This window comes from Tetrao urogallus (assembly GCF_951394365.1).
Source record: "Tetrao urogallus genome assembly, chromosome: 7".
Classification (NCBI taxonomy): Eukaryota; Metazoa; Chordata; class Aves; order Galliformes; family Phasianidae; genus Tetrao; species Tetrao urogallus.
Genome location: NC_136820.1, coordinates 42,304,317 through 42,331,916, shown reverse-complemented (window position 1 = coordinate 42,331,916; position 27,600 = coordinate 42,304,317). Strand labels below are relative to the sequence as shown.

The 27,600-nt window shown below is 37.1% G+C and overlaps 1 protein-coding gene across 1 annotated transcript in view; it reads right to left on the bottom strand.

Moving 5' to 3' along the window:
• Positions 1–27,600, bottom strand: part of PTPRN2 (protein tyrosine phosphatase receptor type N2) — a gene marked incomplete at both ends in the record, with an annotated part of 620,206 nt that overhangs the window by 453,209 nt on the left and 139,397 nt on the right. The window contains one exon of the mRNA XM_079538424.1: positions 19,317–19,430. Coding sequence (XP_079394550.1) covers positions 19,317–19,430 — 114 coding nt within the window. The remainder of the gene's footprint in view (positions 1–19,316; positions 19,431–27,600) is intronic.

The window sequence follows — 27,600 nt, the reverse complement described above, 5'->3', positions numbered from 1 at the left end:
ACAGCAACTAAATGAAGTCTTTAATCAGACAAGCTTCTTTAGATGAAATTTAATTCAGATTAGATCCAGGATTTGTAGTTAAAATATTGTGGTATGTCAGTCAAAACTCAGCCAATTAGCAACATGCAAGTTTCATTTTCAGAAAATATGTACAAGCACATTACAAAATTTGGAAAACTAAAGCTGTTCTTTATAGTGCTTTCAAGATTGTTGGGAGTAACTACATAATGTACTTTTAGAAATCCTCAGACTGGAGACCTCGTTCTTTAAGTCATATATACACATATACAAGGCACTGGTAAAGCCTGCTATTTTAAAAATTCAATATGGTAGAATTGTTGAAAGCAACACTGTCTAATTAAGCAGCAGTGACCTGACAGAAATGTCTTCACTGCTGCTTCAGCCTCGAACATTTAGGAAACCTTCCAGTGAACACTAACAAATACAGGCAGTTCAGCTGCAGGGATGAAGGGTTGTCAATACAGTGATATTAGGATGCACTTTTGATTTTCTTCAACTAAACATTATTAAACACATACCTTAATGAAATGAAACAATTTTAGTGCTGTAAATGCTAATACCAAGATATTGGATGAACAGAATCTGTTAATGGAATGGTAATGGGGCTGCAGTCAGATTTTCACTATTAAAATACCCGCAGAAGTTTTCAGTTTTCTTCTGGACTTTAAATGGAAGGACAAAATCAGCCATAAAACAGGAATCACCTCCAATTTCATTTCACACATTATTTTGAAGGTATGGAAACAACTGAATTGGAAGAAAAAAAAAAAATGCCTTTGTATCTATCACTTGAGATATCTAATATTCCTAAAGCTGTCTCGATAGAGTGAATTGTTTGTGCAAAGACATATCACCCTTTCCTTAACTACACAGTACTTGAGCCGGCTTGTACTTGTATTGCCTGTGTACAGACCAATATTATTTCAGAGCTTCTTTATTCTGTGCTGGTCATCTTCATGGATGCACGTTGTCTCTTGTAGGTTCTCAAGAAGCCCTCTGCACTGATTCCATACTGTGTTAACAAAATAAAGTCCATAAGCAGAGCTTCTAAACACTATGATAATCCTGTAGCATGTGAACAAATTAATAATCACAATTCTATATATCAGAATTTATTTAATTTAGGGCTCATAAGTTTGGGGTTTGTTTGTTTTATAAGGAAGAATCATCTTAATTTGTAAATAAATAAGGAAAAGTACTTCACTTTTCACAACTGCATCTATCACAGAAAGGGAATTGCTGTAAAAATACTGATGCTGAATAAGTAATTATCCTTAGTTTTATACTTCAAGACCAAAAAGGACTAAAATTGCTCCTCTTAGGAGCAACCCAATCTCAGTTTAATTCACTAAGACTGCATTGTGTATTACCTTCTTGAACTCAGAGACCATATATTTGATGGAAGGCATCTTTTTATGCATTTTTTCCACTACATTTTTTCTACACTTTTTAAAAAGTCTTTCTTTTTATGTGTAACACTGAAAAACACTGCTTTGTTTCAGGCAGAGGAAGAAAATACCCTTACTATAACAATCAATATAATTACCCTGTTATCCTACATTTTGATATTTGCATTCCTCTCCAGAATTAATTCCAGTAACCTTTGCTACTGTATCAACAGCTCTTACATCAAAGTCAGAGCAAGAGACCTTATTTATTCATTTTAAAATCAGACCTCTGTTCCCAGCTGGTGAAAGTGAAGAACAGAGTAACTGTTCTTCATCACATTTTGGAAGATATTTTGACCTGCGTGTTATTGCCAATACTATGAGTGTCAGCAAAAATAACAGCAATATCTTTTTATTGGTACTGCATTCATTTTATCCCCCAGAGTGGAATGTATAGCTTTCCCTAGAGAACTGATATCATATTCACATACTCATCAGTACTGCTGTATGAGCACTGCTCTTTAGAGCGGGTATCAAGCACACATATTGTCCTGAAAAGCATACAGTGCAAACAAGACTTCACTCTCTGACATGGAAAACTGGAGTTTAGTTCTGAACACAGGCTCCACCTTCCCTGTTTTCGAATGTGTCATATTACAAAAGAGGCTTTATAAATATTCAGAAGCTATTACATTTACCTACTTGGTGCCTCCATTCCAACACACTTCCCCCCCCCACCTCCCCCTTCCTTTTCATATTGACTCTTTGAACAATACAATACAAAGAGATTTCACTCCTGTCTCTCCTCTAGCTTCCGATCCAACCACTGGCCATCTCCCAGCAAGTACCAGGCCTTTTCTAAATGCCTTTTTAAAGTCATTTCTGCTTTACAATGCTCAAGGCCAATAGCTATGAAGGCAGCTTTCCTCATCTCTGTCCCAGTATGCTAAAACTAGCATGGTGCAAATGGAAGGCACAGAATTCAAATAATCTCAGCAAGCATAAAACAAAAAGGTGAACTCAACACTAAAGCATTCAGAGCCACATGCCACTACTGATTCCCTGTAAAATCTCAGATAATCATTACAGTCCATGTCCAAATCCATTTTAAGCAGCTTATATAGGTATGAAACTTGCCACTGAAATCAGTGGAAATATAAACATTCACATATCACCATGAACCTGACTCCTCAGTGCTCTCATGTCCTACCTGTAAAATGAGGATAATGTTCATACTTAATCAGCCATAGAAAGAGTGTTATCAAAAATACTGAAAATTGAAAGGTGTTCAGATTTCACTGTCATAGAAAACAAACCAGCAAACAGGGAAATTATGATCAATGGAAGAAAGCCTTAAAACTTTAGGGAATCATAAACGGACTCAATGTTATATTAGAGTGAAGTGTAAACCTTCTAAGACAAGAAAGATTCTAATTTCAGTACTGCCTTCATCTTATTGGTGGATTTTCTGGAATATGCTGCCACAGAGGCAGGCAATATATGATACAGCAGATGCTGAACATTTTAAGTCTTTGACAGTTAGGATTTTTACATAAATTTTAACATAAGGCCAACTACACTGTTTCATGTTTATGCCTCATTTAGATCGACATGCTTCTTCAATAAGAGCACAGAAACAAAATAATCAAGCTAGTTTCCCATTCTTTGTCCAGCATGCTGGCATCATGTTTTTAGAGGTATTGGAACATTTTCTGAGGCCCATCACAACAAGGGAATGGTTTCAATACTCCTCCTGAGCCCAAAGAGATACCCAGGCATCTTCCATCCAGATTTGTATACTCTGCACGAAGTGAATTAAGGTCACTTCCTTTAACCTTTCTCCTAGAATTGCTGAGGCCGGTTTTGCCATCAGTGAGTCCTGTTCTTCAGTGAGCTCAGTATCCTCAAAACCTCACAGGGCAAAAATCTGATGAACGTAATTCTCAAAGAGCATCCATCAAAATTTATGCTTACATACCTCTACAGGCAACCAGCTTTCTACAGAGTTAGTGGGTAACCCAACAGTCGTATCTTGTCCCAAATACCAAACCATAGCAGCGACTGCATGAGGATAAAAGAAAGATGCAGCAAGCCCTGATCCAGCTTCTAAATTGCACTAGTACGTTTTCTGGCAGGATCCTAACATTGCCTTTCTGCTAATATTAAAGTTCCAACACATTTCTCCCTAAGTATCATGCTTGACATTGATCCCATAAAGAAAAAAATAAAAAGCTCTTTCTTTTAGAGAAAAATTAGATAAAAATTATTTATTTATTTTTAAGTAACAAAAATTCACTACAGAACTTCAAAAATGAATCTTGATCCCAAAGTCAGCAAGGGGAGATGTGACCAAAAAAAAAAAAAAAAAAAAAAAAAAAAAAAAAAAAAAAAAAAAGTTTGTTTCAACGGGGCCAGAATTTTATATTAATTAGCAGCAATTAAGAAATTACAGTGTAAATGAACCTATTATATTATCTACTAAGTATATGGCCCATAAAGAAACAGTACGTCCGACAGTCAAATGATGTATCATACGGCACAGTCACTCTGAATCCCAAAGCTGTCCATCTTTAGAGGCTGTAACATTCCTTAGTAAAAAACCAGCCAACACACAGATTTTCAGGCAGATGGAATTCAGCTTCCAGAAACGCAGTTTCCAGAAGACTACAGGGCAAATAATTGGTTCCTTTTCCAGAGCTGGATCACGGTTAAGCCAAAGTATGTTTTGAAAAAGATTCATGGAAGATTCTTTGTTGCATTTAAACTTTGGTGTACTTTTCAGCAACATCATCATTTTCAGCATAATCTGTCCATCTGTTTCACAACCCAGACCAGAAGGTGCTGATATTTTCCCTTTTCATTAAAAGCACAAACATATGACGTATGAAAAATTCATAATGAGAATCAGTGGTGAGACAGCCAAAGTAAAAAAACAGAAGATAACATGGAAGTCTCGTTACATACTGTAAAGTGAGGAAGTGACAGGGGGCCTGTTACGGTGAAAACCAAAAGCAAACGTCCTATGAAATGCATCACTAGTATAGAAATTCACTTACAAATAAGGCTTAAGTTTCCTTTAGAAAGAAACTCAGCCTTTTCAGTCAATAGGCTAAACAGAATTGGGATAAAAATACCACATTCAGACTTCATTTATACTGTACTGCAGTAATTAGAAGGAAGGAGAAAGTGTCCTCTGGTGGAGCAGGCAGGGAGCAGCGTGCTCTTCCTGGGCTTTGGCACAAGTGCCCTTGGAAATGCAGAATGTTTTCTGACTGTGGCTCTACTTTAGAATACATCAGATTGACCAAGGGATAATTCACAAAAAGCTCTGAAAGAAAAGGATGAAAGAGGAAACTATTAACTATTGGAAGAGTTATTTTAACGAAAAACAAGGCATCTATCCCAGTGCTCTGCCTTGTTCTTGAGAGAACTCAAAATACGGGAAAATGCAGTATTCCAAAAAAATGTTCCTAGTTGTTTCAGACTGAATTTGAGAGAGACGGAATCTCACAGATCTCCAAACAAGCACTCTGTGTGCTTCTTAACTGCAATTATTGCTTACTTTTCCCCCTAGTTCATCACAGATCATGACTCTTTCCTTTAGCAATAGTAGCTATGTCTATATATCATAAATAGTTTTTCCTTAGTAATATACAAGAATTTCCAAGTCTCTAAACCACTATCTATCAGCAGTCTTACAAGAGAAAAGCTTATTCCATAGTCTCTTTCTTCCCTTCCCTAAATATCTGCACTGATCACTAACACAGGAGGATGTTCAGCTGGATGAATCATTGGAGTGAACTAATACTGCACTTCTTTATCATTTTCCAGCCCAGAGCAATTGGTTTTTATGCCTATCCAGACTTGCTAAGGGGTTAAAACAAATGATCACTCCTGGATTTTTTTTTCTTTCAATCTGCAGAAATTTGTCAGTAGACTTAACAACTTAAAAGATAGCGAGAAAATAGAAAAAAATCAAAACAGTATTTTGCTGCCACAATAAAGTTTATTTTGGACAAAGCTTGGCTATAACCAAAAAAGCCAGCTATTTAATCAGACTCTGTTTTCCAGCAGTTAAATACTTTTTTCTCTTCCAGGTATCTTACGACAAAGTTTCCACTCTGTTTTGCCAAAATGCAAAAATGTGTTGGATTCTGTTCTGTGCCCTACTGTGTTAAATAAGGAGGCAAAACAGAAATTAGTCATTTGTGCAGCTCAGAGACTTTCTTTGAGTAGTCCCTTTACAGGTCAAGTTCACAGTGCTCAGCATTAGCAACACTGGATGCAATGATGGACAGCGGAAGCAAATAGCCCAAGTCTCAATGGCTCTTAATCTTTAACTTGTAAACAAAGCAAATAAATACAGAGGTTAATGAAAATGATTACTGGGGTTGATAATGTCATTTTCACAATTTGAAAACTATGAGTTATAAAATAATTACTTGCACAGAAAGCCATGTAACCTTAACCAATATTGGATAACACCAGTTCAGATGAAATGAATATGTAAAACTCACTCTCACTGCACTTGGTCACAATACAACAAGTATGTTGATAAAAGTGCTTCCTTCTAATGCTACATCCTATAAACAGACATACACTCTGCAATAACTGACATGTTTTATTGCTAACCAACTCAGGGAGAGAAAGTTGAGGAATTGTCTAGCCTGGAGATGAAAGATCCATTTGAACATCATCTGAAATTCCTTAAATCTCTTAGTAATAGGAATTGTAGTAAGCATTTAAAAAATGCTAAAGAAAGTAAGCATCACTTGTGCAACCATGGATACCACTTAATTATGAGAGTTAAACCCATAACTTAAGTCCATTTATAAGCACCAAAGCAAAGCAGATAAGGAGACTTATCATTGATTATTTTCCAGGTATTTGTGATTCAAACAGCAGATAGAACATTTTTCTTTTGCAAGTATACACAGACACCTGATGAACCTCCAAAATTGAAGCGAGCCCATGGAATATTTAAAATTCCCAGTACAGAGTACTGAGCAATACAGCAAGCATCATTACAAACAAAATTCTAACTCTGCACTACCATTTATAAGACGTATGAATTCTTCAGGATACTTTCTTCTATCTCAGGATCAGTGACACCACTTTCAGTGTTCTGGTATTCTGTCTAAATCCAGCTTTCTGAAATTCAGCGTCCTGCAGTGAAACAGACTTTTAAACCAATATGCATCCTCCCCCTGCTGCTTGCTCTTTATTACACTTCTATCCTGAAGTTACATCAGGTTTTGTAAACTCTTATAGAAGGTTATAAATGTGCTGTCTGTCAGACAAAGTTTCAGCTTGTTTCTGACATCATACCTTGAGTTACTTGGAAGAGTTACTCCTCCAAGTAACTCACTAACTCTCCTGAATGCATTAACAGAGGACATACAGTCAAATAACCAAACATTTATTCAGCCATATTTATGAAAGTATTTGTGGAAAACTTAAAAGAGGTATTTGATTAGGAGAAATAGATAAATGTCAGTGCAAATAAATCATGAAAAGGTACTGCCTTAGTCATTGGTAACAGTAAAAAAATTCATGTTGATCTAATAGTACCCTGCTTCCCAGAACATCGTTATATTTCTGCAAGAAGTTTCACTTTAAGGGAAAAGTTTGTTGGCCAATTCATCAGTCATCAGCATTAGAAACCAAAAGTCTTAACTCTTGGCTTTGAACTGTCAAATCCTTCGAAGGCAAAAGCATAAATCCTCCAGAAAATAAGTATATTTGGGGTTTTTAGGCATGTTTTGATTTCACAGCCCTCAACTTGTACTTCTGAGCACTTTTGTTCTCATTTTCTGGAAAAAAATAAATAAATAAAGGGAAGCATCCTGAAATATTCCTGTACTGCAGAATGTTTAAAATCAATGCCATTTCCTTCTCAGCATCACCCACCCTCAGCGGCAACTTGCTCAGTCAAACAGCAGGGAAGTGAAAGCTTCCAAAATGGGAGGTTTCATTATAAGAATTGATGCTTTCCGTAGCCCTGAGTGAGAGTGACTAACATAAAAACAGACACCAGTGCTGTATTTTGAAATTAAGGAAACAGCATAAAAGAAGGAAGTTTTAGACCTACTTTATTTGTTAGAGGGAAAACCTACATATTGCAGTTTGATTTTTCCAGCAAATGTCACTACAGCGTTTTAGAAAATTGTAAAGTTATTCTAGCTTTTTTTTTTTTTTAATTATTTATCAAGAGAAACCTTGATTGTTCTGAAAGATCCAAGTCAATCCACCCATCTGCTCAATCTACTGTATAATTTATAATGTTGTTTTAAGGAAAATGAAGGAAAATAATACTGTGTGACAGGGAGTTGCTGGAAAATAAAAGACACGTAAGCAGGCTTATCTTGCACTCAGTTTAAAGAAAATTGGTGAAGTATAAAGGAAATATTCTCAAAGATAAGAAGTGAACCTACTTCCAGCGAAGAAAAGTTCATACCAATAGTTGTCAGGAACAGACCTGCAGCACAACCTGTCAAACTAAAGTTCAAGATAAATCCAGGATCTACTCTAGCATGAGTTGCACAAAAAAAGTTGATGCCAAAATAACACAGCAGGATTAGAAACTGCCTGCACACCTGCTATTCAACAAAGGTCAGAATTCAAGCACTGATTAGTTTATGCTGCTACACAGATAACTGATGAGCACCCGGAGGATTTCGGTAAGGTAATTAAAATATTGCAAGAGCATGGGCCAGGGCAAACTGCAGCAAAGCTGATTTTTTTACTGACCCCAGCACTGGGAATTTTAAATTGTTTCTCACGTTCTCTTCTGTCTGTGTGAGACTATTACAGCTGTACCAGAAGCTCCTTATCCTTAAAGTACAACTTAATTCCTCTAAACACTTCTCCGCAGGGCCCAAAACATGGCTAAACTTCAACACATTCAGCGAGGCACAAGAAACAAAATTTCATGTGACTAAATGAAACACCAGAGGTAATCAGCCGAGGACTCCCTAGCGAATGGAGAGCTAAACAATATGGTCAGTGAAATCTAGGATATGATTCACTTCATCCTACAGTTGTCTAAAATTACACAGATGAATCACACCCTGAAAGTGCCTGCTTTTCTGCTGTTTACAGAGAGCACCAGCAGATACAGACCGCAGATGATGGCTGTGTGTGATGAGCGCTGTCCCTGCCAACCACCTTCAGTGCATCGACAGCAGAATCATCCCAGGGGGGAAAAGAGCCCAAAGTGCTGCCTGGGGACTGGCTGTCCTTGGGAAGGGATGCAGCAAGGAGGAAAGAAAGGGAGGGAAGGATGAATGGCTGTGCGAATTTTATAAAATTTTAGTGCCAAGAAGGACCCCTCCATAGAGCAAACTTAAGCCTGCTATCAACAGAGCTGCTAAGAGCAACTGATTGAACATCTCCATCCATACAGCATATGCTGGCATTACCACAACTTGGATCACCTGTCTGAGTATGCACTGAGCCAACTGGCATAAGGAAGAAGATCAACTTGTGTAAAAGGAGACAGCAGACTTGAGCTGCATCTTTCTGCAATGCTAAGATGCTAGCCCAGCAAAAGGAGACAAATGCCATTTCTTCCCCAAGTTCAAAGGAGAAAAATCAGTCACGAGAACATGCAATGTAGCAAAGGGCAAACAGTAGAAAGCTGAAGTGCGAGGTCGTGTGCAAGAAACAATGGAGAAAGACTTGCACACGTTGCTAGGTCACCACTGCCAAGAGAGAACAAGAATTGATTTTATAAACAATAAGATACTAGTTTTAGAATCCATGTTTGTATCTATATTTTATGTGTTAAGTCATATGCTGAAGGTACATATTTAAACCTATTCAGTACCATGCAATGCTTCACTATCAATATTTGGCTAAGCCTTCAAGTTTTGTGGCATAATACAGGAAGGAAATCTACTGGTTTCTAAAACATACAAATGCAGTAGTGAAGATAAAACAATCCAATTATTCTGAAAGATTTCATCAGAATAGGTAAGTGACCAATTTTATCTAAAAACTTACTAAAACATGAAGTGGGATTTCTTATATACCAAGTGCTAAAGTTGAGCACTTAATTAGACTGTCAAATCTAGGAGGACCAGAAGCAGATTAAACTTTGGATACTTATACAGAGTGATCAGACACTGCAGTGCAAAGGAAAGATTAGATGATCATAACTAATCTAAGTTTTAATTAAAATTTAAAAGCAGACAGGTTTTGCAGTGCCCACAAGGGAGAAAAAGCTGTGATCCAGCAAGATGAGTTCAGACATACTTTTCTCATTTAGGAACTGAATTTGGTATTCTGTCTTTCTAACGTTATTCTGTCTAAATTCTCCCATTTTGTGCAACTTACACGGAGGGCCACACTCCATTTGTATTTATTGACTGGTGGAATTACCTCATGGGTCAATAAGAACGTACTAAGTAATTTTCAGTTCTGATTAATACTGCCCTGAATTTGAAATCATTGTAATACTCCATGAGTATTCTCTGCACCCCAATCAAGATTGCAAACAATGTACAAAGTTCATTTTGGTGGATGGAAAGGAAAGAACACAGTATCACCAGTTCTCCCACATAGATGCAAACACATATTAATGCCTAATCTTGCAGAGATTTTCCAATAGACATTGAGGGTAATGACAGAGATAAAACTCAAAACATAAGATAATGCATTTCCCTTCCTATTTAGGGCTGATTGACTTAGTCATTAGGATTTCATTAGGTGGTCAGTTAAACCTTCTTCTATTTCTAAATGGTTTCCAACTCATTTCTGACTTCTGTAAACATATTCATTATTCATATGTATTTTATGAAGTGTTTAGGTGAACAATTTTAAACTTAATGAATTTTTTCTGTTTCTTTTCCACCTGAGAGTCAGTGGCTCAAATCACAGAGAATCAACCCTAGCAAACATTTCAAGCACGCACTTATACTTCATTTGAGTTAGTATATGTAAAGCTTTTTCTGGTAGGAAGAAAAATATGTGAGGTTAGAAATCAATGAAAGATGAACATCAAGTTTTGTTTAAAGAGTCTAAGTGCTGTTTTTGAAGGCAAAAAATCCAAAGCTTTAAAATTCTGTCTTTTATAGAAAATAAAATCTCAGAGGCTGGCCTTTCAGCACTTCATTCAATGTTAATTCTTTGAATTACATGTTAAACATTTCACATAAGGACAACACAAGAATTAATTATATCGTAACCACACTAGTAATTTCTCACAGTCTTTTTCACTATGCACAGATAAGCAACAGTGCATATTGGTCATTTACCATGAAGGACACAAGCTGACAGCTCTCAGTGAAGATGGACATGGAATTTAAAGTTTGCAAAAAACACCCTGTCAAAAGATCTCACTTCGCAAATACAGCAATAAATGGCAACATAACAGCTACTCGAAAACAGGAAAAAATCTTTTGCAAAATGTATAATAGTCTCAGCTAAGGAATAGCAAATCACCTGGAAACTCAGACTGTTGTTTAGTCAAGACATAACAAACTGGAATCAGTTTCAAGTTGTACAAGCGGGTTTGTAAAGTAACAAGCACAAGTGCCATCTGTCACAGTGGGTGACCTTCATCCTATTAATTTACTCCTCAACAGACTTTTTATCACGTTGTGGTCATTTCTTATTCAAGTGCAGTAAGGATATTCCAATGGGTTACTGATTAGGCACTTACAACACTGAGGGAAAAAAATAACAGAAGAACGTTATTAAGCAGAATTGAAAGATTATTGAATTGGATTGAGAATTGAATTGTTGGCAAAGACTAACATATCTTTGTCACTGTTAGATCTTTTATATTTTTAACATTTTAGTTGTGCAAAGTCGAGAAGTGTTACCCTACCTAGAAGGGTAAGTGACCCTTACTGGGACCAAACCCAACTCACTCCAAATCAGTTGCTGCTTGTCATCTGGCCTCTCCCCCTCTCCCTCAACCCAGGAGCCTTTTTAGTCAATTGCCGTTGACATTTAATAAAAAAAAACAAAGTGTGTGTTGGGGGAGGGGGTTGAGGAGGATGGGAGGAGAGGAGCATTGTCAGTGTGTGAGCTCCCAGCCACACATCTAATTCGATCCTCTCAGCTCAGCTCTATGTTATTCCAGCATCTCACTTGCTGTCCCCTGACCACATAATCGCCCTGCATTTCCTGCACTATTTGTGGTTCCTCTCCACGTGTCCCAAATAACATTTTTGGTGTGTCAGCTAGGTAAAACAGGCTGGGTATGATCAACTCCAAAATAAAGTACAAAAAAAAATGTACTGGCTGTAGCACTTGTATTTGACAGCCAGATGCTTCTAAACAAACAGGGTAACAGCAGACTTCTTCCCAGTCATGCTTTTTGCTCCTCCACTTAGCTAGAAACTTGCAAGAAGAGCATCTCATGATATTTATTGCACATAAGAACTTCAAGATTGGTACAATAGTGTAGAAACTGGGAACGAACAAAAACTGCTAGAAGAGAAGGTGATAAATGGACAGAGTTCTTCTGTCTTTGGTAGTGCAGCTCTGTCAAAATAAGAGTAGTGAATATGGAGGAGTATCTAGAGACTCTTAACATGGCTCTCTCAGAATGCATCAAAGAACTAGTGGCTGCTCAGGCAGGAATTTTTGCTTCTTCACAAAAGCAAGCAGTAATAAAATAAAATAAAAATAAAAATAAATAAAATAAAATAAAATAAAAAAACTAGAAAGAGCAAAAAGGTAAGTTTTTAAAATATTGCAGAACCAGCAACCCCAAATTTTCTTCCAGTCAGAATTTCTGCATTGTTGGCAGCCTGCAGGTAAAATAAGGAAAGGAAATTATCTAACTATGCTAAAGAAATGTGGAAATTACTACATTCAATAATAATAATAAAACAGAGGGAAGGTGAAAATGTAATAGCTATATGTTTGACAAATGGCAAGTCAACAAAGGAAGAATACTCATAGAATTCCTAAAGACTGGAGACATTTTCATTAAGCATTCAAGGGAGGTCTGTACAATGCTTAATTGGAAAACAAATAGCAAAAGGAATGGAAAACACAAAATGGGAGGAAGGTCTGTCATACAATTGTAAGACTGTGTTAGACTGCAGAAGAGAGCAGTGTACAAGTGTTGGAAGGAAAGAGGTGATATCATGAAAGAATATGAAGCCAAGTAGATTGAGATAAAAGCTGTAGATAAAAAGAAATGTAGTGAATTTAGAAATATAAGAGAAAAATAAAATAAACTTCCTAGTATTAAACAATTGAAGGTAAAGAAGAAAGTACCATCAGTGCAATGATAAAAACCAGCCTTATGTTGAATGGTAAATAGGCTATTTAGAAATATGGATTAATAGTCCAGAATGGCATAATAAATTTGTATCTGCTAGCTTTTTATGGACAGCTTTCAAAAGTTGCATTATTAAAGAACAGAGTAACTAAAGAAATTATCTCATGCTTCAGTTGGTATTTTCTGACATTCCAAGCATGAGAACAATGGATATGAACTGCAGTTTGATTACTGTTTTTTTAAAGAGTGTTTTTAGAATACTGTGTGCCCATATCACTTTAAGCCCAACGTGGGCACAATCCAATGGTCTTGTGGGAGGTATTAACGTTTTTTAAAAACTGATCTAAGAGAATAAGAATAAAGTTCAGAGCTGCATGTGACATCATTAACAGGACAGCATGTTAATGAATAACCCAAATACAAAGACTTGCTGCTGTTGGGCTGTTAGTCCAACACTGAGAACAAGGCCATCCAAAGGAAGCCTGTGGAGCTTGCTCAGTTAAGTTCGGCAGAAATAAGAGATGACTTCAGTTTCTTCCATGGAAAGAAGAAACACAGACAGACTCCATATTTCAAAGATCACAAAGAGAACTGTGGAAGAGGCAACACGGCAAGCATAATAAAAAAGAGATCTTTGAAACAAAGGAGGCACGACAGGAATTGATCGTCAGCTTTTGATATTTGCATTGTATTATCTCTAATTTCTGTTTCGTTTCAGAAGAAGAGCTATAAAGTTATCTAGGCCATAAAATATTGGATACGTTCTGATCCCAGTCAGCAATTGTCACTGCTGGTTGACAGAAACATGACACAAAGGAGACAAGCAGACCTTTTCTCCTTTCTATCAAACATATTAGATAATGGGTTATTTTATCAAAAACACAAGTCAAAGCTTCAATCAATCATCATTTTAAACAAAAGAAATAGAATGCTATAGGGTTGACATATATATTGAAACAACATGCAAATGAAGCAAAATTTAAAAAAAAAGTTGTACAACTGTCACACACAGAAATAAAACTAAATATTTCAAGTTTTCTTTTGTACTTGCAAAATCTTTCCCACAATAAATAGGATCTATTTTGCTCATATAAACAATTTTTGTAATGCCAACACATTATTCATAAAGACCAAGGTTTGTGAAGATCTAAAATATCAGAAGTGTTCTAGCATTTAACAAAGACAGGAATTATTTGCAACTTTTTCAGTTTTATTGCCCATTGAGCCAAAGAATTAAGGCAGTGTGACAGTGATACCAGGAGAAGGTAAATACATCCAGTCCCACTAGTGTTCCTCCAGTGTAGCATGTCATGGAGTTTATGCTTCAATTCCTGGCTTCAGCAACCATATAGAAGAATTTGCCACATACACTCCTGTCTGGAGCAAGCTGATGCCCAGGAAATTAATTGTAAATGCACTCCTCTATTCAAGTAAAACACTCTTTCCCCCAAAAACCAATACAAGAGTTTTTATTCCTTTACATCAGTATACATATCTTAAGAAAAACCCGCCTTCTCCCACGTCACTTGGGTTCAGCTTTCTATATACCTCCATAATGATGTGGTGCTCACCTTACAAACGTGCAAAATCTACATAATTCTTTTAAAGTTTACTTCTAAACTAAACTTATGAAAGCTCACTTTCAAATCTATTTGTTACTGTTGCAATAACAAATTATATTTTTTTCTAATTTTCCCTGAAAAATAGTCCCAACTGAAATATTTAGCAACTGTTCTGTAATTCACAAGCAATGTGACAAGTCACATTCATTTTGATTTTCAAGTTAACTGACTGCATATTATTTTAGTTTTTAAAATGAATTTGCTATAGGAGTATAAAATTATTTCTAGCAAAGTTATATATTAATTACCTTACATTTAACAGGCTAAGAAGGAATTTAGTTCAAATACTTCTTCCTCACTGTCAAGATCTTCCTGGGTTACAAAGAAGACAAAGAAGTGGGAAAAGTGCTATTTTTTCCAAATATATTTTGAATCTGCTGTCTATCTTCACAACCCATGATATCCATATCTTGCTGAGAATGAATTAAAAAGTGCATTCCACTTTTTTTAGTTATCCTAACAACACTGTTGATAGTCAAATACCTTTAGAAGTACAGGTTTCCAAACAGTATAAAAGAAATTGCTTCCCTTGAAAGTAAGGTTTAGAACAAGGTATTACAGCAAAAAGTAGCAACAAGCATAGTCCAGAGCATTAGAAATGGCTGCAGCTTAGGTAAGCAAAATAAGAAATACGCGTGTGATTGTTTTGTTCAAACAGATGTGCTTCATGGTTCCTTGGCAATTTAGAATCAGAGGTTCTAAAAACAGAAGACAAACACTGAACTACTGAGTTTTAGTGCAAAACGCCTTGTTTCTAATAGACAGTCTCCTGTAGAACAATGCTAGAAACTGTCTCCATGGGGCATATAAATACAAAAACAGGACTTCAGGCTCAGGGGAACCATTCCCAGCCAAGCATATAAAACTGAGAGGATTTAGCATGTGAAACGCTTCTGTTTGCTTGAACTTTCCTCATAATCCCCCAGACAGGCAAAGTGATTCTTCTAGAAGCAGAATCCTAAGATGGACATATGTCATGATCCTGTGCTCCAGTGCTCCAGGCTCCATCTCTGAACTCCTTCTTCTAGCAATGCTTATTTGCTATGGCACTGCACTTTACATGGTTAGTTGTACCAGATACGTATAGCACCACATTATCTGCTATTCTGTGATACAGAAACCATTCCATGAAAGACTTGGAGACCTGAGACTTTTTAGCCTGCAGAATATGGAGAGAAGAAGCTTATCAAAGCTTATCAGTAACTAAAGGGCAGGAAGCAGATGGATGGGGCCAGGCTCTGTTCACTGGTGCCCTACAATAGGACAATGGGCAACTGCACAAACTGGAACACAGGAAGTTCCAGATGAACATGAGAGTGACAGAGCATTAGAACAGGCTGCCTGGAGAGGTTGTAGACTCTCCTCTGGAGATATTCAAAACCCACCTGGACACCTACCTGTGCAACCTACTGTAGGGAACTGCTTTTGCAGGGGATTGAACTAGATGACATCCAGAGATTCCTTCTAACCCCTAGGATTTTGTATGCAATCCCCTCTTGGAATAAGCAAGTTCAGAAATACAAATGTCTACTTCTATTATTGCATTTGCTCAGACTTCAAGTGCTATTTATGTACTACACTTGAGTTATTATGCACCACTTATCTCACTTTCCATGCTTCTAGTCTAAGAGATCAGTACGAACGTAAATGTTTCCACAATCTTACTAAGAATCTTAGCAAGTGATGTGAAAGTTTTGCCTTCATGGTAGCATTGCTGGGACAAAAGGAACACAAAAAAAATTTATAATCCATTTCAGTAAGAAAACAAAAATTGCACATTTAAACTCAAGTAGGGGAATATAGGAGCGTATGGTTGATTTGTCATTTCTGGCATATTCCAAGCAGCATCACTTCCTGGACTGGACAAGGAAGACAAAGATCTGCACACCCATAAGGATAAGTATTTCCAGATCCTTTAGCATTACTCATTCACTCCTCTGGTAGTGCTTACTCCTGGTAATCTTTCAATTGCCTTTCCCAGTGTTTTTGTCCTATCCGAACAGCATTCTTTAGATTGGTCTGTCTATCAGACAGTGAGAAATGTTTTAGCTCCTGATAAATCATCAGCTATAGCACCACCAGTTGCACAAGGCAGTTCATCGTGATTTTTCAGCAACTGTGAGAAGGGCTTTTCCCACACAGAATCTCACATTTATGAAAGTGGTATCTTCAGAAAATCTTATTCATGAAGGTATTTTGAAAGATTTGACAGAATCAAGGACAGTCGGAGTAAAAACATCAAGAAGGATATTTGAGTGCCAGCAGATCATTTCTTTAGGAAACTATCCAAAATTCCAAGTAATTTAATTCTATCATCAATTTACTAGATAGCGTAAAGATACATACACTTAATGTGTAAAGAAGACAAAGAACTATATCATTATGAAACCTGAATTCAATTTTAGTCAAAGTCTTTTGTTAAAGAGATTAGGTGTCAGTCACCTAAACTTGTCGCATGCTTCCATATCGAGTAAATATTCTGAGATGGCAGAATCACAAATGAGATTTGCTATTCATATCATTCATATCATGTTGTCTTTTGTTTTACAGCACCTGACCACACAATCTTGCAATTTGGACCATGATTCAAGAATAGGCATCACTCAGAAACGATGAGCAAAAAGAAAATGATGTATTTTCTATGAGATTTTCTTTTTCTTTTTTTTTTTTTTTTTTTTAAACTCTATGGGAATAGATGCAAACAGACTATTACTGAAAAAAAAAAGAAAGAAAAAAGACATTTGGACATTTGTAATGTTGCTTGAAGGTATCAAGACAGAAAAAAAAAAGAAAAAATGAGGCACATTAAAAATAAATAAATTCCATAAACCAGAAATTTCTCTCTAATGTATCTGGTACTTCACTGTATATACATCTAATAAAATTAGAAAATGTTTTATTTAGATATTGTTGAAAGTTTTACTTATCTTGGAATCTAGAATATGGCCTTCCAAAAAGAACTTGTCCTGCTCTTTACAAAAAGGAGAAAACAGATGCTCTCCCTGTCCCTTCTGGGCCAGTTGGGCATCACTATGTGGAGCTTGCCAAAACTCCTTTGGAAAGGACAAGAACTTGGTAATATAATGATAAAGGAAATGAGACTTGAATAACATGCCTTTTCTGGAGAAGTTGGCTGAAATATTTGAGTGAATTTGATACCTTGCTTATCTAAACTGCAGAAATGGTCATGATGTTTTGCACATAATTTCCAGGAGAACAACATTAACTGTGCGAGTGACCATCGCAGTCAGGGTATATGTCCTAAGGGCTGGCATCTGATAAGACCAGCAAACAGCAGTCTTCCCTGAGCAATCTGATATGAGCAACCCATTAATCTGATAGCCTATATTGATTTTACTCCTTCTGTTTTTCTGTCCTCGCTTCAGAATTTGCCAAGGATATTGAGAATTAAAAAAAAAAAAAAAAAATGATTTTATTACATCAATCACTTTGAACAAGGGAATTATATTATCTCTTATGGATGTATTTAAGATTCTCATCACTGGGATGTCTACAGGCCACAAGAATAGTCTGCAAAAGTTTTAGATCAGTTCAAAGTATGAACACGTTTGTGTATGCACCTCTAAATGTCATGAGTGAGGAAAGATGAAAGTACTTTCATTCTTCATCATGGTTTCAATCTGTGTGTTCGTTGTCACTCTCTTTCTATGAATAAAACATGAGACAAGTCCAAATTTCAATGCCCAAGTTTCCTTCAAGTGGTTTATATCAGAGAAGCACAAAGTAGGAAGGCCCTCCTCAAATCAGTTGCACCGACCAAAATCTTATGGCAGACAGACTGATGGGGGCAGGTATTGACTTCAACATTATGTGAGATAGCCTGGGGTTCATCAGCCTCTCTGTATGCCTCTCCAGAAGGGTGAGATTTACTTGCAGATTTTCTGCCTTGTCTTACAACCCCATGGCAGAGTGGTAACACCATTTATGCATCTGAGATGAATTTGCCCCCCCTTCTTCACTATATTCAAACACACAGGTTTTCCACTCGTATCATATCGCCCTGACAAAACAGTATTTTCAAAAACTTGCTTGCTTAATTCAGCTGTTAGACAATGACAAGTGAAATGTCTCAAGTACTACTCACTTACACATGTCAAGCTAACAAGAGTTACTAAGTTTAATTCAGAGCTTGCCTCCTTTGCATGGGCTACTAGAGAGAACATTCTTTGAATCACCTAAATCAGTGGTTTCCAAACTAGAAATCCAATCCCCAGTATGATCATGAACTTCCAAGAGATCAGTTTTTTTCTTATAATCACACTTGGAGGATGCTAATACATCATGACTCATTTGTAAAGCAGTTTGGAACTGGAATCTGCTTAGGAACAAATACCCACAGAGCAGATGCAAGTGCAAAATTAACCATTTTAAGAATCCTTTAGGAACAGGTTTATAAAGATTTCGTGGTTCTGCAGCTGTTTCCAACAGAGGTATATTACATTATCTCTTACTTTATCCAGTTTTTTATTTATTAGCTCAAGTTATGTCATTCAGAGGTTAGAATATCCTTTTTCAGCTTTGAAAACAGCAAAGAGATAAGCTTCAGAAGGATGAACAGAAATTAAAAGGAACACAGTAGGTGCTGCTTATAATGAAATCAGAGAAAATGGACTTAACTAAATCCATTGGAAAGAATCCTTTCTAGATAACTAGATCTTGTGTGTTTTGTACACGTGCACCTTGAAATACACTGTGGTGCAAAAGCATATACAGCAGATTATTTTTCTTTCTTGATGATTTATTTATATGACACCAGCATTCACGGATGCCAAGATTTTATTATGTATAGCATCAATCACAAATACGCACTCTATAAGGAGGAAGCACCTCTCCTGAACGGCTTCATCAAACGTTCATTACAGATTCAGTGAGTCAGAAGGCTTTTTTACTTTTATAAAGTCAGCACCACTGGGCCTGGAACATATTGTGCTCAACAGCTTCTGAAGATGTCACGATAGAAGAAGCACAAAGTAATTATAATCCTCAGTGCAACTAACTCTCAGTCCTGGGTTTTTACGATACCTCTGTGTGAAAGCTTCTCCAGGATGATCCTCAGGCGCTGAAGAGCAGGAGGTGAAATGTCATATTTGTATATGTCTCTCACTGGCACTCGCTGACATCTCCCAAATATTCCGTCTGCAGCAGAGAGAAAGAGGAAAAACATGCATTTCACTTTCTGAAAGTAAGAAATACTTCATGAGATGCGCATTTCCAATGTATCCTAATTATATACTGAAGGAACCTTTTAAAAGACACTAAAAAGTTATCAAAGGACTACTGAAGTCATGAGGCAGGGTATTTTCTATCAAAATAAATAACTGCTGGAAAGAGTATTATTTGGAAGAAGAGTCTACTGTATAAGTTATGAGTGCAGTTTATTTTATAAAGTTATTTCAGACTTCTGCCTCCCAAATCTTTTGATGTAAAAGTTCTTTACTGCCAGTTCAGTGGGAAAAAAAATAATGTTCAGAGCCTACTATGTTGCAGATGAAAAGCACAGCAACCAGAAGTATAAATATTAATTTGCAGAAACTACGAGGAGTTACTGAAACATTTTTAATGCAGGAGCTGTGTGTTAGGCATTGGTAAATGAGAACTGAATCCATAATGGCTAGCAAAGGCTCATTTCAAGAAGTACTCTCTAATGAATGCAATAAAAGAAAGCTGCTCACAGAACAATGAGATATTAATGTGGCCTAATTTATTTAGCTCCATTCCATTTGTCTAAAATGACAGACTCTTCTCATCAATGTCTTTTCAAATCACACCTTCTAATTAATTTAGCTTCTTATTAGTCTTTATTTAGAGAATTGTTCATTTTGAGACAAGCTTCCTGTGTATGTGTGGGAGGAATAGGGAGTTCAAACATTCAAATTACCTTTCTCTCTTTCACACAAAAGACTAATTCAGAGCCTAGGTGCTTCACATGCAATCTGACCATCTGCAATCCTAGGCCTCTAAGAAAGTGGGTTCATTTATTGTTCTAAACAGTTTGGTTCCATACAGTGATCCAAAAGAAGCAATTTAAATGCAACAAGTTTAATTAGCAAAATATTCTGCAGCAGTACTAGTTTTAACACCATAATTACTTTTGCTCTGATATTATATCTATGCTAAAAGAGAAGAGCTACATCAGATTAGCAGAAAATAACAGTAAGTATTAATTTGCAAATGTCCATTACTTTCTCTGCTACTTCACAGAGCTAAAAGACTCCAAATGGAAACCACTGGCACAGCACAGCTGTTCACTAAACACAAATAATGGTATAGAAGAAAATAAACCAATCTAGGATGCAGAAAAAAATAGGCATTTTAGCCTTCACTGTTAAATAGAAATACCCAACTTAGGCTTTCTTTGCCTTTCTGATCCTCCTGCAACTTTCAACTACTAAAAATCCAAATTAAAAATTTACTTTTCACTCCTACTTTAATCTACAGACCTGGTTTGTTTTTCTGCTGTAAGAGGCATAAAGCAGCATAACAGCAAATTAAACTAATCTGGGTGGAATATTCACGTCTCCATCAAAACCTGTTGCAGTTGGAAATGAGAAGTATTTAAATATCAGTCCCTTGTAAGTGGGTGGTAATGGGAACAAATAAGGTCCTGATTCTGAAACGGAGGAAATTTCAGTGTTTAAGAATAGGACTGTTCTAAATGAACGATTGGAAATAATGAGCTCTGTTTTGAAATACCACCATGACTGGCTACTAAAATTAGGACAAAATCTCTGTTTAAATAAACAATTAATATTCCATGATTAAAAGATAATATACCTTAAGCATAATTATAAAACTTGTCTTGCAGTCTGGAAAGCATTTATACTTCACCACAAACTAGACATTTTCATATAAAGTATTGTTTAAAGATATCTCAATGGCTATAAGAGCTCATTCATCCACAAGCTCTAAAAGAGGCCTACCTTCTTTTTCCTAAAAACAGTTTTGCAAAACCTTCAGATCACTGCCTCCGAATACAACAAAAACTATCTGCATCCTAAAATTTTCAATTAGCGTTCAGTCAGCCTATCCAAACACACTGGGATTGCTTAGGGAGAAACTGCAAATTCTTTTGGCTTTTGTGCCTGAAATATGGACACAATAAGGTTTAAAGAGGCTGCAGTCACAAACGGTGCTATGCTCTGCAAAACGCAGCACTGGGACAGCTGAGAAGGAGATGAATGCCCCACACAGCAGTAGCAAATACCACTGCTAAAGCAGGAGAATCTACACAGTGGGGATTACAGTCGGACTGGAGTTGTGCAAACAGTGGATTTCATAGTTTGGTGCAGTAAAAAATATACATACACATTTCTCTATGACTTTGTATATGATAGCATGGTTTCTATGGCAAGATATGAAACAAAAATATTTAATTTCACATTGAGCTCACAGTTTTAAGGTTACTTCTTCAATAAACCTTGAAGTTGTGTATTTTACAAGGGAAAAAAGAGAAGGAGCGGTGAGTCCAACCCACCGCTCCACACAGCAGCACCCAAACCCAACCCCATGTCTGAGAGTGATGTCCCAACGCTCCCTGAGCTCCAGCACTTGGGGCTGTGCCCTCTGCCCTGGGCAGCCCATTCCACCTCTGTGTGGCACAGCCTTTCCCTCACCCCCCACTGCCCCTCCCCTGCCAACTCCATGATATTCCCTCAGGCCCTGTCGCTGCCCCTTCGCTAACCTGTGAGGAGCTGCAGCCACCATGACGCCTCCCCTAAGCCTGCTCTGCTCTGTGCCCAACAAACCAAAGCACCTCAGTGCTCCTCATATGCATCTTGACCTCCAGACCAAAGAGCAGCAAACAGCCCATCAAAAATGGAAAGTGGAAAAGCATCCGGGTTTTATAGCTGTCATATGCTGGAGGAAGTTCAAGGCACGAGTGATGCTTTAATAACTGTTACCCAAAGAAAAGCACCGAAGGTCTACAGCCACAAAGGATGTGTTTGTAATGAGCTTAGATTAAAACTACTCTGAGAAAAAAGGTAATACGTGCGAGACATCTGCTCTTTACACATGCACAGAATGAGGAGAGGTTGGGAGGACCAATCAATATACACATATGGTTGCTATTAAAGTGCTATCATTTGCTAACCATTAGCAAAGAGTAGTCTCTGAAATTTCCATAGTAATGCTGTGTAAGTTATACTTAGACCTGGGAACATCTGTGCTGGCAGTATGGTAATGTTGTCTTTGAGACAGCTACTACATTTGTTTCCAAAAAAGAGATAAAAACATAGGAATAAGATACCCAAGGAAACAGTGAGATACCTCCTAAGTATTTAGCTATTTTGCTACTATTTTTACTATTTACGAAAGAATCCAAACATAATTTAAGAGCTCCTAATTAAAACCTTGCATTTTGACAAAGACATACTGCAGAATTAGATGTTAAAATGGAAAGACACAAATTTAACCCAAGCCAGGTACCCCTATAAGATCTAAAATACTTGCAGATAAACCTCTTTTATTAAAGACAATATCACAGGTCATCGTACACTGTCCTACTGAAGAAAAAAAAGAAGAAAAAAAAAATCAGCTGATAAACAGTGAACAAGTCAAAACACAAGTTCTAGAAAGATAACTTTTGAAGGAAGATTGTTAGCAAATGAAAAACTTCCATCTTCATTCATTATTATTCTTTTGCGATGAATTGTTGGATACTTGTGCCATTTGCTACCTGCTGAGAAAGGAAACACTGCACTGTATTCATGACCAACACTGAGGCACTGAATTATGGAAAAGAAGACCATAAATAACTATAGTTTGAAACAGTTTTTAAAAGTTATTTTGTCAACATGCTGAGTTGGAAAAGTAGGCAGCTTCATATGCTGAGAACGTACTAAAAAATCCTTAGAAACTACCAGAGTGACCACCTTCACAGTGGCAAGCCTGATTCTGGGTAGCTGATTCATTCAAGTAATTTTAAATCAATATATATATCTTATATATACACATATAAAAGCTATATTTGGGTAGAGAAACATATCCCATCCTAAAGCTATACTCAGTGTATGGCTAACCTGAGAATCCAAAGATGTATACAAGTATTGGCCCAGTTTTAGATACCAGAAGAAAAGATGGAGTTCTTGCTGAATGTATTTCTCTGTTGAGCTGAGCTATAAGGACTAGTAGAGAAACTGGAGTTTGTGTACAGGAGGAGGAAAGCTTGATAGAAGGAAATTAAAAGATTGTGTTCTGCAGTAATTAAATATTTAGATGTACATGCAGTGAAGTTTTCGCATAGTGCTGACAAGTGACCTTTGCAGACGAGCCTCCAAGCAGCTGCTTTGAAGCACCCAATGCTACTGCTGTTCAAGCTTCACCCAGTCACCAGAAAGGAAGGAACAATCCAGACAGCAACAGTATTCACATTTAGAGGCCACTATGCTTCAGCTACCTCATCCTAATTACCCGACAGTTGCTGAAAAACTATAAAGTGGACCTTTGTCCAAGAAGTTTTTATCTAAGAAGTCTGTTACATTTCAGGAAGCTTTTTTCAGAAGACATAGTCCACAAATCTACACTCAACATTTACAAGTAAGCTCTTCAGCAAACAACATACTTCTAATATTCCATTTATTTAAAAACAATCATAGAATCACCAAAGCTGGAAAAGATCTCCAAGATCGTCTAACCCAACCATCCATCTGCCACCAATATTTCCCCACTAAATCATGTCCCCTCAGTACAATATCTACACATTTCTTTAACACCTCCAGGGACAGTGACTCCATCAGCTCCCTCGGCAGCCCATTCCAGGGCCTGACCTCTCTTTCAGAGTAGAATTTTTTCCCTAACGTTCAACCTGAACCCTCTCCTGGTGCAACTTGAGGTTGTTCCCGAGTCCTATCACCAAATGATGTGTTCATAATTTATATCTCTACTTTTAGATTTTCTTTACAAACAATTTAGAGGTGACACAGAACAACTGTGTCATTTCTCATGCAATGTATTGAAAATATTATTTCAATGCTATCCATCAGCAAATGCTTCCAAGTCTCACTGCAGCAACCCAGCAAAGCTGCTGCCTGCAAGCACAGTGAGCTGCACTGCAAACTTGCACTGCTCCATGGAGTATGCTGCTTTTCTAGAAGGCAATCTTCCCCTATCAAATCTTTAAAACCTTTATACCATTTTATTTTGCTTACCTGTGCGCAGTCTCAGTACTTCTTGATTATTTCTGTTTCAGAGCAGTAAGAGCGGCATCTAGCGGACAGTTCAGTGCTCAGGGATCAGATCTGCAGCACTCATTATTCACCTGCTGAATTTATTGCTTTCAGATGCATTTGACTTCATCAGGAACACACAGATACACAGTGACAGCCACCCTGGGCCTTCCCTATCTTAATGACCAGTGAGCACGTGGAGGTTTTTAAGGCAGACGGTTAAAATTAAGGAATAATGCCAACATTTATACTTCTGATTAAGATATATGTTGCTAGAATTGATACGTTAATAAGACGACAAACTAAATGCACACAGATTGTTTTTCAAAAGAGTATGGGGTGGTAATCTCCTTTTTCTGGCGTGTAAGGCATTAATATGATGAAAGCATATCCTCAACTTTTATTTTAAAATTTTAAAAAAGTGTATCTTTGTAAATCCATGTTTTAGATTTAATAGAAACATTGCATGAAACAGGAAGTAACAAAATAAGAAGTTCTAAACCTAAGAAAATTTTTTTCCAGTGTATGTTAGTCCAGTGAATTCCTACTCAACAATTTCATAACCTGCTGCATGAAAGCCAAAGGTAACTCATAAATTCTGCTGAAAGCCGGATAGCTTAACAGTTGCGTGAAAGGGCTCTAACGAGATTTAATGCCTTTCTTCACCTCTTTGGATACAGACATTTAAGGTTTAAAATCACATGCCTGGTCAGTTTTCAACCAAGAAATCTCAAACCTGAGAACCCAGAATATTTCTGATTATAGAAACAATTGGATGGCATGCTAGTGATTATGAAAGTGCTCAGATTAAATGATAAAATTTCCCATTAACAGCAGTATTAGCTAGCTGTTGTGCAAACACTATGATACGGTGGGGATCTGCAATGCTCCAAATACTCCTGGGGCACATCTGAAAGTCAGTAGCTCCTCTGAGGTTTGCAGTCTCCTTTTTTTGACAAGTAATTCTGAGAGCTAGTTCTGGAGGAATCTGTTCTTCCTTCATCAAAAAGAGATATAACCTTCAAGAGAGGGCAGATATCATTCTAGGAATTCTGTGCCAATCTGCTTATTTAAGTGTTGGACTATATGGCTGCAAGGTGTAATGCGCACTTTACCTTGAGAGGTTTTATGATACAACAAAAATATGTAAATAGTAGAGAAAGTAACTAAAAAAAAAATGTTTCACTCACCGGAATACAGCAAGAGGGAAGGCAAGAATGGCAACAAAGCTACCTATAGTTTTACAAAGCAACAAGACAGCAGGCTAACCATGAAAGAAAACGTGCCTACTCCTGAAAAGCCCCTAAATTATTCACCTAAGAGAGGGAAAGGCCCGGGTTCCAATGCCTGCTGTCTGTGATTCACAGTGCAGAAGTGAACCTCCACCTTAATGGGTCCTCCACTGGCCTCCCAACCACAGCAATAATGGCCATTCTTTGGGAGGAAAGGGCAGCAGGGGGTACAAGGAAAGGAAAAAAGAGGCGAAAAGAAAGCAAATCTTAAATTTTTACTGCTAGATCCAGCATTTCAGTGGAATAATACTTGAATAACTTAGCACTTGTTAGAGAACCAAACTTGAATCTTCCACAGTCTAGGCAACTGTGGAATAATTCTGTGGCTTTTTCTCAACAAATAGGACAGGGGAGGATGACAGAGCCCTTCCACATCCAGGTGGTGTAGCTTGTAAACCACAGAATTCATTTGCCTTCACTTTCAGTCACAGAGACCAGACCAGACATGATGCACCCTTTGAGAAAATAAATCTCTAGCCGTAATTCACTAAGAGGAATTCCTAAGTTAAATTACATTCAGTATTTGGTTATCTTTAAGAAAAAAAGTTTGCAGTCAAAATGATCAGAACAATAACAGTACTAAAAAGGAGGAAAGATTCAGACAGATAATTCTTCCTCCAATGGGAAAGGTACTTTAAATTCAAGTATTAGTATTGTAAAGCACCTTTAGCATATTTAGTTACTGGAATGCAAGATTAACATGAAACTTTCTACATTACATCTTCTTGTTATCATTACATCTTATTATTGTTATGTGTCTTATTAGTGACATCCCAGGCATGTACCATGCCACACCTCCCACCTAGAAAAAGCCTTTTCGAGCATACAGTCAGAATACTGTGCTAAAGGACAATGAAATGAAAAGAAACAAAAGATACCCATACAGGTTTTTAAACACTGACCTATGGTTCTGTCTGAGAAAAGACTAAAAGTTTGTGCAACCTGGTTGATTAATTATTTATGACATTATTGTTCTGAATCGGAACAAGTTTCAAGCAGGGACAAAATATTCTGAAGCTGTTCAACAACCTCTAGAAGAGCAATGCACCTCCCTTTACCACTGAGGCAAAGCAACAGGGAATGATGAAACAGGAACAAATCTTTTTTTCCTGAATATGCAATTACGAACAGAGGTTACTGGAGGGACTAAGAATTTATTTACGGAAGCAATGAGATGCAAATATACTAATGCTTATTTATGCGCACTAATTTTCCAAGTATCACTGAGATGTACTTCAGTCACTTCAAGGATCCCCATTACATTTTTGGTTGGTGCCAAGAACCACTTTGGTGCTGGCAATGTCTTCACTGTGTGATCAGACTAGAGCTGCTCTTGCATCTGTATTCCCAAGGCTAAAATAAGTCCGCAAGGAAACATGTTCAGCAAAATGAATTTCTGCATTAATTTTCATTTGATATTGAAAACAAAGTAGCGCGAGTTTTAACCGAAGCTAAATGCCAAGAGATGTATTTGAAGAGTTAGTTCTATGGCTTCACGGGAGATGGTGTTTTCAGGAAAACAGGATTACTAACCATTCCATTCATATTCACTACAGGCAACATCTACTAGTTAGGGCAAACTTGGTTTATCTCTGACCTCTGCCAAACTTGATGCTTCCTAGATCTTTGCAAAACAACATTTATCGAGACAGCAGATTACTTCTATAATCTGAGATACTGTATTTATTCCTAATGAAACTGACTTCAGACATGCATGAAATTATAGTAATAAAGATGTCCTTGTTTCCTAGCTGCAAAGTACTATGAAAATTATGGGAAATTATGTTATGCCAACCAGAACACATCAGCAGAAATTCTAAATGCACACATTTACAAAGGGTAGGCAAA